The sequence below is a fragment of the Petromyzon marinus genome, chromosome 13, assembly GCF_048934315.1.
Source record: "Petromyzon marinus isolate PM22_M1 ecotype Great Lakes invasive population chromosome 13, UKy_Petmar_22M1.pri1.0, whole genome shotgun sequence".
In the NCBI taxonomy this organism is placed as follows: Eukaryota; Metazoa; Chordata; class Hyperoartia; order Petromyzontiformes; family Petromyzontidae; genus Petromyzon; species Petromyzon marinus.
Window position 1 is genome coordinate 12,583,801 of NC_133679.1, and position 17,239 is coordinate 12,601,039.

Here is a 17,239-nt window from a genome sequence, read left to right on the forward strand (position 1 = left end):
TTGTTCGCGTTGTGGGTGTCATTTTGCCCATGTTCGCCTATTGCAACTAATCTCAACATACAACTCTCACGCACCTGCATATGGAGATTTCGTTTTTTTGGTTCAGCAAAAAGATTGCCCCCTTTTGTGGGAATTTTCGGTCAAGTTGTTACTCCTCGAGACAATTTCTCGTAACAGCAACGTGGAATTTCCACCACTCACAGTGGAAGTGAGCAAAGCTATCTGATACACCTTTCAAGGCGTATGGTCTATCTCGTCCTATCGATTTCAGCAGTAAGGCTGCCGCCAATACACCTTCCCATATCTTTCTCGGCGCGCACATAAAATACAAAAGTATATTTACACATACCATCGGCCACGGACATTGACTCGCAGAAGCCCGTCTGGCCGATGGAATGTGTAAAAAAGATAAAACGACTTTAATTTGTTATCTGGAGAGAGAGAGAAGCGTGAAGGAGGCAGGCGTATTGTTTGCGTTTTTCTCTTGTTAACGTATATTGGCCGTGATTATTTTGTATCCTGGAAGTGGATGAGGATAAAATGTATTAAGTATAGAAGTGAACAAGTAGCAGGTTGGACAATGACGAAGATAAGGTATTTATCCAGCAGTGGATATATATACAATAGATGATGGTGGCAAGTGGTTGTGATGATCAGAATATTTATTTATACTGGCGGAATCCGATAAGCTATGAAGCTCATTCGACAGGTAAGCAGGCAAATAATTGCCGTGCTTCGTGGCGTTATTATCACCATCGTCGTCGTGATTGTTGTTGAGGTGCATTGGCTGGTTGGCTGATGGTCGAGAGGGCGGGAGGAAGCGCCGAGTGGAGTGAGTGAGAGAGCTTGCAGCTATAAGTAACAGCCAGCACACCTCGCTCGCTCCTCATTTCGCTGAGACAGAGCGCTGGGGCGTCACGCTGCAGGGAACCAGCGTCAGAGGAAAAAGGATACAGAGGAGAGAGGTGGGGGGGAAAGTTGAACGATAAAATATATATAAGAATAAAACTCGTCATCCCAAACGCCCATGGTTCCATCGCAGAGTCGACGCGCCTCCTGGCGAGAGGCAGCCAACGCAGCTGTCATGTGGAACATGATCAGATCTCTCAAGCCTCCGGGCAAGACCTCAGATGAGAAGACATCTCTGCAGCAGCAGCAGCAGCAACAGCAGGGCAAGGAAGCGGCAGCTTTCGGCATGGTGGTCACTCCGGGCAGAATCCCACAGTTTATCATCCCCTCGCTGGAAGTGGTGCTGGTGGTGCCTCCGCCCGCAACTGCCTCCGCCGCCGACGCAGCCGGACGCGACGACGCGACGTTGGGGGTGCCCTCGCTGAGCCGCACCCTCAGCCAATCTGACCCCGTGATGAGGAGGAGGCATGGGGCCAAGACGGCGTCGGGGAGCTCGGCGGGAGACCTCCTGGACGCCAGCGACCCTCTCATGCGTGCGGCCATGTCGCTGCCGCACCTGCCCAAGAGCACGACCCCCTACGGGTTCCCCACGGTCACGGAGAGTCCTCACACGCGCAGGAAGGAGTCCCTCTACTTCGAGAGCGACCACGAGGAGCAAGGCGATGCCTGCCAGATGGTGGCCGGTGAAGCTGCCGGGACCTGTGGTGGTACTGTAGTAGGAGGAGGAGGAGGAGGTTTGCCATTGTACCGAAGTCGATCGAATCCCGTACCTGGTCAGGCGCGCTGCGGTGCTGCGCTGGCTGTCGATTTTGAGCTGGTCGCCAGCCGTGCCATCTCTTGGGAGACCATCCCGGCTCTCACAGTGACTCCGCCAGACGATGGGTTCTTCAAGAAGCCAAAGACGAGGTTCAGGGGCCTCATCAGAAAACACTTGCCCAGCATTAAACGCATGAAACAAGGCAGCGGCGGCGCGAAGAATAAAGAGGCGAGCCAAGAGCCAGGGGACAGTCGGGGAAGGGAATAATAAGTCACCTCCGCTGTTTATGTTTGAAGAAGGACATTTTTTTATTATGATTTCTGCATTCGGCCACTGTGGTTGCAAGTGTATTAAATCAAGGTTTTGTAAACGCATCGTCAGCATCACCATCCTTATCATTCTCAAAAGGTTTCTTACCGTATTACTTATTTTATTTACTGCTTGCTTTTCTTATGGTATTTGTTGCGCGCGGTTGCAATTCACTCGGTGTTAGCCGCTGAGGTCTTGACGGGTTTCTCTTTTCATTCCCGTTGCTGCTCTACGACCCCCCGTTCCGTGCCCGTTCCGCTGTAATGTGCACCGATGCCTACTTTATTGAGAGCGCTATTGCCACGTAAAATAAAGATTGAATGATCATCATCATCATCATCTTCGTCACCATCATCGTCACCATTATCGTCATGATCCTCATCATCATCTTATGATTATTATTTCTCATCTTCGTCTTTGTCATCATCTTCCACGTTATCTTTCATTTTCGTCATGATCATCACCGCCATCGTCGTCTTGTTCCTCATCATCATCATCCCTATCATCTAAATAATTATTATCATCATCATCATCCCTATCATCTAAATAATTATCATCATCATCTTCCTCATCATAATTTTTCTTTACATTGTCGCCAATAGTCATGCACACACTTACATTATACACACACGCTGCACATTATTAATATACATCAACATGTACAGACACACGCATGCGAGGGACACTGGAATGAAATGCGTCAACTTTGTGTTTGAAAAAAATAAAATCGAATTATGCGTTATGCAGTTGGGTATTGAGTTTGTGGTAGATGCATGTTTACATTACGCGTTGCACGCGTCTGATGATTGACAAACACGCGTTACATGATGTTGAGAGGGCTGAGTGAATGGGAAATCTGCGTGCGTCAAGCGTGACGTTAATGATCACGAGACCGAGGTTTTTCTTACGTGGCGCTATTGGTGATAAATCATCAGGCAAGTGCAGCGTGCTCACACTTAATTTGAACTGAGACTGATTACCACAAAAACGCTAACCGCGATTGATTACGAGGGATTGGAGATTAGTAAATATAATTTTCGGTAACGTTACATTTCATTAACTGATTTATCGGGGAAAGCCTCAAAAAGAGTCTCAAGATATTTTGCAGGGGGCTGCTGCATTAGGATGTCAATTCTCTTATCATGCAGCTTTTGCGCTTGAGAGGAAACCGGGGCGTCTGAATAAACCCCACGACGACCAGGAGACAATGCTACAAGCTACAAAACATCCGTACGGATCTCTCATTCAGAAAAAATTCCTACGACCCAAATCACTATCACTGTGCCCGATCTCAGACTCCCAAGCAGGAGATAAGAGTGGTCAATATTTGGATGGGCGACCACCTGGCTTGCGATGTGTTGTAGGCGTGGGATCGCATGGTGCCTTAGGAGATGGAAGTAAAGCCAGGGTCATATTTAGGTAAACGTGTACTGTAATTGCCACCAAGGGACACCAGGACAGAATAAAGACCCCTCCCCTATCAACCCTCTCTCCCCTTACAGCAATTAACAAAGGCGGTCAATGCTCATGTTGTTGATTTTGTTTATATTACTCAAAAGTAAAGTATAACGTGAATACACAATGATACTTTTCTTAATATGAGAATGTATTGCCTTCTGTATTCCACGTCCCTGACGTTCCCTCCTCTCTCCATAAACACGGCCCGGAGCACGGCAGTGGATCGTTTAAACCATCAGTTGCGACTGATTTACCTATGCGTGGATTTTCACTGGGTACTCCCTCCGATTTCCATCCAAATTGTCCAAATATCCAAACGCACGACTCGACTGAAAACAGAGTGTTCAGCCTCGATGTGGCTTTCTCGGGTAAATGTATACATTATTATCAAAAGTGTACAGTACTTTGTTTTTGTTAATCATGTCAAGTATGACATTTGTTTTCATGCGGCCCGGAACATCATTTTCTATAATGGCTTTTCGAAAATGTCAAATGCATCTGTTGTTCCTGTCGTGAGTATTTTGTTATTAAACTTAATGTGGATAATCGCTCGTGCAGCATCAACAACAACGTTTCATTTTCATCATCAAATTATTTTCGCTCCAACCGCGAACCCAAGAATGGAGACTGCAATCCATCACATAATACAATCTTATCACTCTATTGATCATTACCACTGCTATAGACGCTGCCGTGGGTTAATGGTTAGCTATAGTCGACTTACTATGTATACAATAGGTACGTTTATTAAATTCTCCCCTCCCTCCCACCGCCTCTGGCCACCCATCAGTCTACAAGGGATCACCACAGTTCGTTGATCGGTAGGTCGTGTGCGGTGGGGTAAAGTGTGGGTACCACCCCCACCTCTTTCTTCCAAGACCTCTGACCAGCACGGAAGAAGAAGAAGGCCAACATATCCTCAAGGCGAGACCTGTAGAGCTGCCCTCTCGTGGAAGGAAACGGAGTGAGTTGGAAATTGCATGGTCGCACCTTCACTTACGACTGCGTCACACATTTCCCATGAACCTCACGCCGCCTTTATATCTCCACCTATGTCGAGAACTCCTTCGACCAGATTGACCGTTTTCTCTCATCCACACGAGCTTCAACCATGCCAATGGTAGAACGCAAGACTGATATCTTCCACCTATGTCGAGAACTCCTTCGACCAGATTGACCGTTTTCTCTCATCCACACGAGCTTCAACCATGCCAATGGTAGAACGCAAGACTGATATCTTCCTCGCCCTCCCCTCCTTCTGGTACCACTCGACTTTGGAACCACCTCCCCCCGAATCGCATCTTTTCTCAAGTTCATATCGCGTTGCTCAATGTTAATAAATGCGTCAATTCTTGACCGTTTCTGAGCGATTTCCCCCTTAAACGAGCAGGCGGGTATTCTCCGGGCACTTTGGGGTGTCCTCCAACACGAATACAAATATCCATCGGTGAAATTGACACGAAACATCCCAATGGATTTTGAGACTACTAATGGTAAGCAAACGTCGGGTATCATCATTCTTAGTTTTTTTTATCTGCTATTCCATCACTGCCATATTTCGTTGCCTTGGCCGTTATGTTGTTGCACGTCTTTGGGCCTATGCACCGCAATTATGATTTTCAAAAAGAAAATATTATTCTACAAAGTCATACGCATCTCATGCCTGCTGACTCACAAATAACAACGGCGTCTGTTTAACATTTCAAATGGGAGCGCGGAAAAGCCATTCATCAGCCTGATGAATTGCGTGCGTTTGATGTAAAGACATTGTCAATATTCATTAGCTTAATTACTGGAAGTGCTTTGACCAGTTTCGACCAGCCAGGACCACAGGGCGAACACTGCTAGGTGAGGTCCATACTTAAAACGCATCCATTTGTCAAGCCACTGCTGGATGAAGGCCTCCCCCCACGCTGAGTCGTCCATAGATGTTGTTTGACCATACCTCCCCATGCTGGGCAGTGCAGGTTGAATGGAGTGACCTCAGCGCTGCGTCAGGTATCACTCGCCACAGCTGTCAGCCGTATCCGAGGATCGAACTCATGAGGTCGCTGTTCATAGCATTGACGCTCCACCCATACGTAATCGCACAGCATATCTGAATAATGTAAACGTTACATTCATATTCCATGCACCTACCAAACAATCACAACAACTAGCCACCTTCGACACGTGCGATACAAAGACAAATATTCCTTGTGTAGCCTTAACAGACTGTTGGGGCAAGTGCTGTTAGCGAGCACCTATGATGGCCGGCACGGCATACTATGAAGCGATGACAACTATAAACTATTTTTTTATTATTTTAGCAGGTAAGGTCCACTTAGCTATATAGTTATTTTTCAATAGTAACCTGGTCGCAAAAGATAGCTCAACGAAGTGACTCATCACGTGGACATTTATCGCAGCCAGATATTCTAAACGTATGTTTCTAAATGTGGAGGGAAAAATGGGAGGACCCGGAGAAAAATCCACGCGACCGTAAAAAGAGAGACACGCAAACTCCAAATATACAGCGGGCGTCAGGGTTGGGATCGAACCCACGCCCTACCGCATACAGGCGAGGTAGTTAACATCTCAACACCGTGGAGTAAAACCCACGTGACCGTAAGAAGAGAGACACGCAAACTCCAAATATACAGCGGGCGTCAGGGTTGTGATCGAACCCACGCCCTACTGCATACAGTCGAGGTAGTTAACATCTCAACACCGTGGAGTAAAACCCACGTGACCGTAAGAAGAGAGACACGCAAACTCCAAATATACAGCGGGCGTCAGGGTTGTGATCGAACCCACGCCCTACCGCATACAGGCGAGGTAGTTAACATCTCAACACCGTGGCATGCACGGGAGGGGGTGGATCGCCAGCACCGCGCCCAGCAGCCGTTGCCTTCCCAGTGCTTATGTCTACACACCGCACAAGGTACTTATTTAAATCTGAGTCGACCTATAGGAAAGGCCCATGGTCGGTTCAGATATTCGTGCAAGCAAAATTTTTATTTTTTATTTTTTTACGAACGACGTTTCGTTGGAGATTCCGCCAAAGAAGCTGCTCACAGCTTTCTCGTGTGAGATGAGCTTTTGTCAACACCTGAAGACGACGCTGGGTGTAATTTTCCAGAGAAACGTCGTCCATGCAATTCTAGAAATGTTGTTTGCTTCCCAGCGTTCCTCCGTTTTCCTGAAAAACCAAATCAATTGGCGTATTTGGCCACGTGAGAATTTGATTTGAATGGCTCTGTCGGGTGGTGGAGGGTTATAGTAGAATGCAATTGACATTATACCGACATAATATCGCCCAACAATAGAAACGAATAATGCAGTGCAACATTTTTTTGCACTGCATTATATATCAGCCGCCTCAATTTGAAAAGTATACGTTTTGTAATCGTATTTGTTTTACTTACAGAGTACACATAGACTCGCCTCTATTTGAACCACATTCGTTCTTACTAAGCTGCTGTTAGAACACCGTGGAATCAATACAGCAATCGCTCACGAGTGGCTCTGTCTGCACAAGAAGATGTGCATCCGTCCCACTGAAGTGTCTCCACCTCTTAGGTGCCACCAATTTGTGCTGCGACATGTTGTGACTAAGAGCGGTGTGCTGCGACCCATTGTACCGAGGTCTGCGTGCGAGTGCCGCAGACAAAACGCAGGATACAGTCAGCATATTGCCATGCAAATGGGAAAACTGCTGTTTCTTAATGTGCCCGAGTTGAAAATTGCAAATGTTTCTCCAAACATCACCAGGACTCTGAAGGACGAGTGATGTGTGGGAGATATATATTGAGAGAGAAACAAAATAATGAATGATCTGCCGAGAGTCACATTTTGTTAACACTTTGCACTATTGGAGATGAAAGGTGTAGGCAAGACAAATGAAATGCATTATTTATAAGCCACGTTGAATTGTAAGGAATTTTTTTTTCATTATTTGTTCGCGATTTCATAGAAATAATAAAACAACTCTCCTTTCCTCAATTAGCCTGTATTCGTTTGGCGCGTAAAGCATCTATCCGCTTGGTGCTTTAGATGACACGGTTAGCTGTGCAGACCCCACCGTTGTGAGATTTCAGTTGGATTCCTGATCAAAACTCATGAATCGGGCTTCACAAAACCCAAATCGCCTGAAGCAAACCTTGTTCGCAGCTCTACAGCTTCGTTCCCTCTCTTCCCTCCCCTTCTTTATTTCCCTATTAAACCAAATACACATGGCTTACTTGCATCTATACCTAACCTTTTTCTGGCGCCTGTTGCTCCCACATGTTTATTTTTTTTTATTTGTGTGTGTTTATGTCACTGTTAGACTAAAATATAGAGCTTGCTTGCACATGCACCGTACCTTTTTTTTGGTGCCTTTAATGTCATTATATATTTTGAAATATTGGCATGGGTTTCATTTACGACCATCAAATATGTCGTTTGTTAGTTGCACAATATTCCTCAAGGGACCCTGTACTCGTTCTCTCTTTGTGTTGCTGCTCTGCTCACACACCACGGGTCTTCCTTTTGTAAAATAGCCGGGAAGCTGGCTGAACAAGATCATCCACGCAACAAATCAACTCCAAACTGCTCTGCATTCACGTTTGCCGTGCGGAAATTACTCTGTATTGCCTGCAATTGTCTGCAACGGATTACACAAGCGGTAATGTTCCATTTTTTCAGATTAACACATCACTCAGGTAAAAACCACCACTTAAACATGCTGCCTTTCAATGTAATGTGTCAAAATTGAAGCGAGCATCAGGATTATGACATTGCCACGGGTTTCTGTGCCGAGTAAAGTGCAAACATAAAAGCTCCACTCACAATTTCCTCCCCAAGACAGTTGCCCACGGGGAACATTTTAAATGCCAGGCCAATTGGTGGCAGCAAACAGTACCTGAATTTTGATTTAAAGCTTTCGTGACTGCAGGGATTCATATTTTTATCATTTAATTGTTTCCCTTCTACGTGACTTTACCGAAAGAACCAAGAATATGAGTACCAGAATTCATTATCTTCAAAGATGCAGCCAGGTGGCCTCGATACCGATTCAGAGCAGTTAGCTGGTGACGCTGAGATCCTGGCTCAAATCCAGCTTTCAGGCACCAATAATAAAATGTAATTTTCGAGTGTAGTGGAAAGACAATAAGAGATGGCCTTAGCTCAGTCACCATTGACATCACGCAAACGACATCTTAAATTTATTTTCGTGATTAAACATTTTAAACTCCATTTCTGAGAATAATAATCTATGCCCCGAGTTTCCAGGCTGGCTGCTGGCTGGGCTCCTCTCCGCTCCAACAATAACTGTGGGCTGTTGCTACTAAAACTCGCTGGGTAACTGGCTACACAGGAATTTCCGTGCAACAATAAGCATTGCATTTATTTGAAACGTTGCAAGAAAAAGTTGAGAAGACATTTGATTGAAAGTGACACCGAAGAGGTGGTAGTAACAAACACAGAAAACTGACCACATTTAATTAAAATATCCCCTAACTTTTCCATATGGGCTCCTATTAATGTATTGATTTCGCCAGAATATTGTTTAAATCCCAGAGAATATAACAATAAATCTTACGTTAAATATTATTTTGGCTTTTTGTATTGTAGTGACATAGAATCGGTCACTTAACAGCGGAGCGCTGGCTGCTGACATGGAAGGGGATCTGCAGCTACAGCAGCCCTGACTGACGGCAGGTCACGTGATAGACCAGAGAGAGGGATGTAGGGGAAAGGTTACGCAAGGGACACATCGAGAACCCGCTGGTAGGTTCCAGAAGGGGGGCGTGGCTGGGGCGAAGCCAGGCCACGCTGACAGTAAAAGAGGGTACCTGGGAGCGGACCTCAGGGCTGTCGTTTGGAGCGGGATCCCCGGCGTGTTGCTGGAGTCCTTGCCGTCGTCTCCGTCTTCACCATCTCGGCGTCGCCAGTAAGTTAGTCTACCAGCTGTCCTGTCTGGAAACCGTAGTTACCAAGTGTGAACTGTTAAGGCCGTGTTAATAAACAGAGTGCCTCCTGCCCTTGGTGTCTCTGAGTCAGTCACTACATTTGGAGTCAGAAGTGTTAAAGAGTTAGTCAGTATGTCCAAGTCGGCCAAGAAGAAGGCTCCAACTATTGTGTCCTCTGGCGATGAGGACGACGGGGACGTTATCTCCCCGACAGCCCCGGAATCGAGGACCCCGGAGATTCGTCCTGAGGCGGCGATCCCTGAAGAGCAGCATGAGAGGGGGCGTCAATTCCTCGCTGCCGCCGGCCTGAGAATGGTGGCACGAGCACAATGCACGTCTCGAGGGGCTTGTGCTCTGCTGCGGCCGAGCTGGTTGTCCAGCTCGGAGTTGCAGCGCCTGCCGACGATGCTGCAGCACGGGGGCAGCGGGCGGGGTAGCTCGACCGTCACCGTCGGGCAAGCACGGGAAACAGCAGAGCTCCAACCCGCAGAGCAGCGTTGTTGTGTGACGCTCCGCGAATTGTTGGCTATTGTGCGTTTCGTACGGCAGTACAGGCCATATCTTTACGGTAGGCAATTTGTTGCATGCACAGACCACGCGGCTCTTCAATATGCGTTGCGGGTTGACCAGCCGTCCGGCCAACTTTCCCCGCTGGTTTGAAATTTTGCAGGAATACTCCTTCACGGTCACCTACAGGAAAGGGGCACATCACTGTAATGCGGACGCGTTGTCGCGGTTACCACCGAGATGGCCGCTGGGCGTGTTTGACGGGTGACGGCCGATGTGAACCTGCCGTGCACACGGTTAATGTTCCACAACCCGTGGCAACTGTTCCTGATGACAACACGATTGAATGGGGCCGCCTCCAGGTGGAGGATGCCTCCTTGTTAAAATCACGGCGTCGTGTCGGAACAAGGGATAGTAAAAAGGTACCAGCGGGAATGTCTTTCACAGCCCTTCTTGATGGGCTGTTGATGGGGTGGGATGAGGAAGTGCATCTTACTGCATCGTTGTGCCAACTGCTCTGCGAGGTAGAGCTACACGGGCTGTTCACGTGAAGTTAATGCACCTTGGGGTGCGGAAAACTTTGTTGACCCTGAAGCGCGACTTCTTTCGGCCCAGAATGTCGGAGGCTGCGTAACCACATGGTCAAAGGTTGTGTTGAGCTCGTTGCCCCCGACATCCTCGGCCCGTTTCCCGCCACTCAGAGGGGAAATACATTTCTTCCTGTCGGGGTGGAGTACCTGTCCCCGGGGCGGAGCCAGGCCACGCTGACAGTACAAGAGGGAGGGGACCTCGTGGCTGTCGTTTGGAGCGAGATTCCGCCGTGCTGCTGGAGTCGACGCCGTCGCCTCCGCCTTCACGAGTCAGGCAGTCTACCAGCTGTCCTGACTGGGAGCTGTAGTTACCAAGTGTGAACTGTTAAGGCCGTGAATAAACAAATTGCCTCCTGCTCTTAGTGTCTCTGAGTCAGTCACTTCCTATGTATGCATGTTGAACTTGTTTTGTACCGTACATAGCCAACCATGCTAATCGGAGGTTCAGTGGAAGGACAACAAACTCAACTTAAAAAAAAACGTTTCTAAAGAAGTTGAGTTTTTTAGATGGATTTAGAAGTGCATAGCTCCCAGTGGCTTCCTACTATCGGAACTGAAGAGCGTTCCAGACGGCCGCAGAAGTACATCTGAAAGCGCGTGATGCGGTGACCGTAATTGTTTGATTGTTAGCCAAAAGCTGCTGCGAGGATTACCGGAGTTTGCGCGATGGTTTATGCAATTTCACTATTACATAAAAAAGCTAATTACTGTAATGCTCCGAGTACATGATAGTGAGAAAAGTATGAAAATGACTGCTGTCTCTTATTTACAGTTGCAGAGCCACGGGTTCTCTATTCATAATAAACAATCTGATGAGTTTTACATTTGTATTACATATCGTTTGGCATCATGTCTGACGTTTCATCCCACGTCCTTGGTAATGTGTACTGTCTCTAGGAACTGAAAGCTCCCAGCACGTGCAGCGAAACGTCGGACATCATGCCGGACAACGTGTGGTACAACCACGGAAACGCATCGGAGAGGTGAACAGCACCACTCCGAAACCCCCCCCCCCCCCACAAAAAAACCTGGTATAATTGCCAAGTGAAGGCACGCTTTGCAGAGTCTGTTAAAAAGTGTTGGTCGTTCTGACACGAGGTGCTGTCACGCTGCTCGCGGTGCGCTTTGAAACGTCTCCATCTCACGGCGATGTGGCGGCGCACAACGATATAGAACCATGACGTGCCAGTCACTCGTGGAGTGGTCGTTTGGCCTCCTTCTCCACACCCTCCCCCCACACCCACCCCGACTTATTTCCCTTGGGTGTTTGAGCGGCTTGGAAAAAGCTGGGCACCGCTATAATAGGCGCACTACGGAATAAGAAGACGAATATGGACAATGATAGCAATCCCAATTAGGAAACCACTCGTACCAGCGGGTAGGGCCACCAATCAACGCACATGACTCACAATGCGGTGTGTATGTGTCTCTGTCTTTGGGTGCCTGTGTGTGCGCGTGCCGCTGCTCGAGGTAGTGTAGTGGTTAGCGCGCTGCGCTACGAACCCGGCGACACGGGTTCGATTCCCGCTCACGGCCAACACCGGTGACGATTATTTGAACCGGTCCTGGGCCTCCCCTAGATCTAGTGCGGTGTGTAAAAATCATCGATACTGGAGAGACAAAGGCGGTCGGGTGTGGTGCTGCTGGGCACCCCCACCCCCTCATGTACCGTGCTGGCCTTAATAGGTGTTCTCTAACAGTACTTGCCCCAACAGAGTGTTACGGCTCCATAATAGAGGGGGTATATTTGGGTTAGATCGTGTAAATATAACAATGTGTCGTTAAAACCCGCCACCACCCGACACAACCAACTAGTAAGGGTTGTCACGTAAACAGGACATGCCAATTTGTTACTAGTACAGCACACCGGTGTGTTGGAGAGCCAAGCCACAACATTTACAATCTGAGTACTGTGTTAAGGCTACACGGGGGATGTTTTTTTTGTCTTTGTGCCACTAGGCATGTTTGTGTCACGATGTTGGCCACTGTGCGGCATTGTGTATAGCAATATGTGAGCGTGATGTTTCGCGCATTTGTGCCACCGTGTGTGCCATCTTGCGTTATCTGTGTGTGCGCGACGCCATCCTGCACATGCGTGCCAATGAGTGTGCTACTGTGTTTGCACTTATATGAATGTGTGTGTTGTACGTGTCACTGCATACATGTGCCACGGCACACACACGTGGTAGGGGGGTTGTACTGAGGATGCCTGTAAATGTTCCAGTGCACGGCTATGGTCAGCAGAACTGGTCTCGTGGAACGCTGTGAGGATTCCTCGCATCTGTCTGGTGGATGGACGCTCTCGAAGACCCTTTCGTCGTCCGATTATCTTTCACTGAACGCCAGAGTCAGATTGTAAAATGAATAGACAGGTCTACGCAAGGTGGTTAGAGTAGTTAGTAATGCATGCGTTTCCTGGGTTAGAATCCTGATTGCAGCTGCTCGTGATTAAACCGGGCTAGCAAGGGGAAGTTAACTGAAGTATGATTTGGGTTTCGATTTAAAGCTTTCGTGACTGCAAGGATTCATCTTCTTTGGTTCTTTCGGTAAAGTCACGTAGAATGAGAATAAAATAATAAATTGATAAAATAAAATAACACAATAATATTCTCACGACGCTTCGGCCACAACACAAGCGGCCTTCATCAGGTGAAGGGACGAGACTGTCTGGAGGACAGCGCTGGAGTCTCGTAATAATCATTAAAAAATTTTTGATAATATAATAATTTAACAGGCTGTTTTTTCTTGGTGCTGCCATTGATGACCAGGCAAAGTACATTCGTGTAATCTTGACTTAAAAACTTTCGTGACTGCATGAATTCATATTCTTTGGGTCTTTCGGTAAAGTCACGTGGATAGGTGGACCTGATGACGACCGCTTGTGTTGCGATCGAAACATCGTAGTTTTCTGTAAAAAAAAGTGTTTAACCTGTCTACGTTACTTTACCGTAGGGGTGGGGAATGTCCGGCCCGCGGGCCGTGTGAGGACTGCGAAAATCATTTGGGTCTGGCCGTGCCAAGGCAACCGCAGGCGGGACTCGAAATTCAATAAATCTAGGAGCAAACCTGGAAAAGCAGCAACATCATCAATACCAGCTAACATCACACGCCTCGCCAAAGAGAAGCAGTTCCAGCTATCACGTTAAGGGTGAGTTAATTAAATGTTTGACCGAAAACAACAGGCTAATTTATAAGTTGATCATTTTGTATGGCCCGCGAATGATGTTATAAATATCCAAATGGCCCTTCGCAGAAAAAAAGGTTCCCCACCCCTGCTTTGCCGAAAGACCCAAAGAACCAAAAGAACGAAATACCCAAAGACCCAAATAATATAATAAATTGATATAATATAATAAATTGATAAAATAATTTTTTAATAATTATTACATTTTTCAAAATAAATTCCAGTTAGTCGTGTGACGAACATTTCTCTTCGCACGGGTGTGGTTGAAAGTGTTGTTCCTTCGTCCGTTGATTACAAAAAAAACAATGATCAATTGAAAGGTTTTTTAGAAGCAGTGCTATGAAAGATGCTTCCGTGGACTGTTCTCTTAACACACGTACGGTGGAGCGATTGATGTCCTTTACTGCGTGAGTTCTGCCCGGACGCCTTCACCTTGTGACAGCACAGTTAGAAAAAAAAATGAAAATGATTATTTATGAAATATACAGCACGGCACTGTCTGTCATGTTCGCTTGGCAGCGAGGGGACAACGGGTGCCCCGTGCTGCGCTAGGAACAGCTCCGTTAAACAGGGAGGGGGCGCCTCTGATTGTGATGAAAGGAATCCAAGGACGCACGCGACGCGACGCTTTAATCATATTCCTCCGCTTTGTGCGATGCGCGAGGAGCCGGGGAGCCAGGGCTTATTGGTCGGCTCTCATCTCAAAGCCACGGAAACAAATTAAAAACGACTGTTCGAAACGAGAAAGACTTCACAATGAGAAGCGATGGTTTGGCTTGCCGCTCTAGATGAATAGTATATCTATCTGTGTAACACAGCCGCCACGGGCAGGTGTTTGTGACAGAGAATCACAATTGCGTGTTTTTTGTTATTTGTTTCATTAAAATATCAATTACTTTGGGTTCTCCGGGAGGACAGACTGCACCACCAAGAAAGCTTATCAAAAATCTGTATGTTTAATAATAATACATTTCATCTCATTGGAATAAACTATACAGCAGAGCTGAAATGGACAGTGAAAATGAAATCTCTGCGAGTAATTTCCTCCCTGAAAATAGTAAATAATATTGATTTTAACTTAAGATTGGGTAATTTTCCATTCTATTATTTTATGATCATGAAATATACACATTCCACCTCTTAACACCTTCTGGCCAACAGAGCTTTTACGATTGACCAGTCCATCCAGGCTATTCATGGTCGCGATTCGATCATAGAATCAATCAGGTTTTTTTGAACAACATTGTGAATGTAGCGGCCCCTAGTGGCTGCACGGAGTCACGTCAACCCATTACAGGCAACGTATATTATTAGAAAAAAAACATGTTTCACACATGCCATGCAATGCTTGTATCTTGAACTTGCAAATATGACATTAATGTGTGACTCAATTCATAATTCCTCCTAAAATACTATAAACTATAGATAGTTATAGATATATATGCACGTTGAAGCGTGCATCAATGTAAATTATAACCCAATGTACATGACCCATTTTTCTAACCTGATAATATTGTCTTTTGTATGGGCCCTTCGTTAAGAGGGAATGCTCTCGTTCATAATATTTAGCAGACCGGTGGTAATTCACAAAGTCTGACTCTACTGATGTCATGCAAAGGTCAAAACCACGGCAGAGATATCTCGCTTCAACAAATGCTGCTGTTTAATTTAAATCTAGGTCAATAGTCTGATACACTCGAAAATATATTTTTTATTTTTATGTGAAGAAACATATGTTAGGTGCATTTTTTTTCTGATACAGAGATGAGAATCTGGTTAGCATAATTAATTTAAAAAATGAAGCACAAATATATATTTTTAAAAATACAACGGGAACATTTTAAACCCACAACGTGATCGACTGTGAGTGGAGCAGTCGTGCCTTGGTTAGCACTGCTGCACTACGAACCCGGTGACCTAAGTTGCGATTCCCAGCCACGTCTAACATCAGTGAAGAGTGATATCAGCCAGGTACGTACTGCGACACAGCAACTCAACTCGCTAACATCAGTGAAGAGTGATATCAGCCCAGGTACGTATTGCGACACAGCAACTCAACTCGCAAGTGGAAGGTTCACAGTTTAAATCCTGGTCAGGGTTCACATCGGCCTCTCATCAACAGTGGGCGTCCTACAGACACAGTGAAAGTATGGAAAGACAACAAAGACAATGAACCCCCGTATAGCCTTTAACGGAGAGGTAGTTGCAAGTGCTGTTAGCGAGCACCTCTTCCTATACAGAGATCCAATGATGCGTGTGGTAGCCCATGTGCTCTTCCCATAGAGAGCTTTTTTGACAGCTACTGAAAAAAAGTTGCCCGCCGCTCGCGAAGGGTCAACTGGGTGAGGTGAGGTTGTGTTCCCCGTGCGTGACACTTGAAGTTTGACGGCACGTCGACGATGACGGGTCCGAGGAGGCGGAGGAGGAAGGTTTTTTTTTAAAAAGCCACGACCTCGCTGGACCCGTAGGCGTCCAGCGGTGGCGCATCGCGGTGGTGGCTAAGGCAATGTCAACGCCGCGAAGTCATGCAACATCGCCTGCTGACATTTAAAGCACGGGCGTTAGAGCCACGAATGCCGTCACGTGCGGAATCTATGCGTGTCTTTGTGTGTTCCAGTATATGTGTCGTGTGTGTGCTGTGTGTAGACTCAGCCTAAAGTGAGTAGCTGGTGCGATGTGTAAAATATCGCTACTCGTGAGACAAAGGTGGCCGGGCGTGGTGTTGGCCACCAACCCCACGTGTGCCCTGCCTCCCTTCATAGGTGCTCGCTAACAGCGTTTGCCCCAATAGTCTGGTAAGGCTGTGCGGGAAGTATTTGTCTTGATTGTGTGTTGCGTACGTGGTGTGCACATCATCATATTTGTTTACCAGGGGTACTGGGAGCTTGTCCCGGAGGACATTCAATTATTCAGTTGCTGAAGAAGCTCCCAGCACGTGGAGCGAAACGTCGGGACACCATGTCAAACAACACGCGGTGCGACCCGAAACACATTGGAGAGGTATCGTCAGCACGAGACTGCACTACAATTCCAGCAACCCAGGTTTAATTCCAGGCCATGATGAATATCATCATCGGTAGATCCAATTGGCATTCGTAAGCGGAACCCATTATCAGCCGCCCATATCCAGGTCAACTCGGCATCAAGTGAGTATCGGGAGCGGTGTAGATATAATCATCACCGCGGTGTTCTATAAATAAGAAAAATGGCCTTAATCTATATCTGCGGGTAGGGAAGCTGCCTCGTGTATTTTAATTATATAATAATGAAGTTTCTTGCTTTGTATAATTATCTCTGCACGTTTGCTAAGCTGCGTTCCAATTTATCATACTTTACATGTAATATAAAGGATGGCATTTCCGCAGTTTGGGGATTCAACTGAATACCTTTAAGCAATTAAAAGTAAAACAAAGATAATTGGCTCGCGTATGCATCATCGCCTTTCTCTGGGGCCCTGTGTTTATAAACGAACCCACCGCCTAGTGTCTTGCAAGGCATTTGGGTGAAGATCATAATTTCCTTTCACTTATTTATTTATTTATTCGGAGCTGGATATTTAAGGATGGTGCTGCTGTCTGTCTGCTTTAAA

The 17,239-nt window shown here is 46.6% G+C and overlaps 1 protein-coding gene across 1 annotated transcript; it reads left to right on the plus strand.

Annotated features, from left to right (window-relative positions):
• Window positions 1-96: 96 nt before the first annotated feature.
• Window positions 97-3,981, plus strand: LOC116942044 (uncharacterized). The gene has a single exon (XM_032953589.2). The coding sequence runs from the start codon at window positions 1,028-1,030 to the stop codon at window positions 1,931-1,933; it is 906 nt and encodes a 301-aa protein (XP_032809480.1). The 5' UTR covers window positions 97-1,027; the 3' UTR covers window positions 1,934-3,981.
• The last annotated feature ends 13,258 nt before the right edge of the window (window positions 3,982-17,239 follow it).

What these genes read in the sequence shown, in the direction of transcription:
- LOC116942044 (XM_032953589.2), top strand. Translation starts at nt 1,028, where the DNA reads ATGGTTCCATCGCAGAGTCGACGCGCCTCCTGGCGAGAGGCAGCCAAC.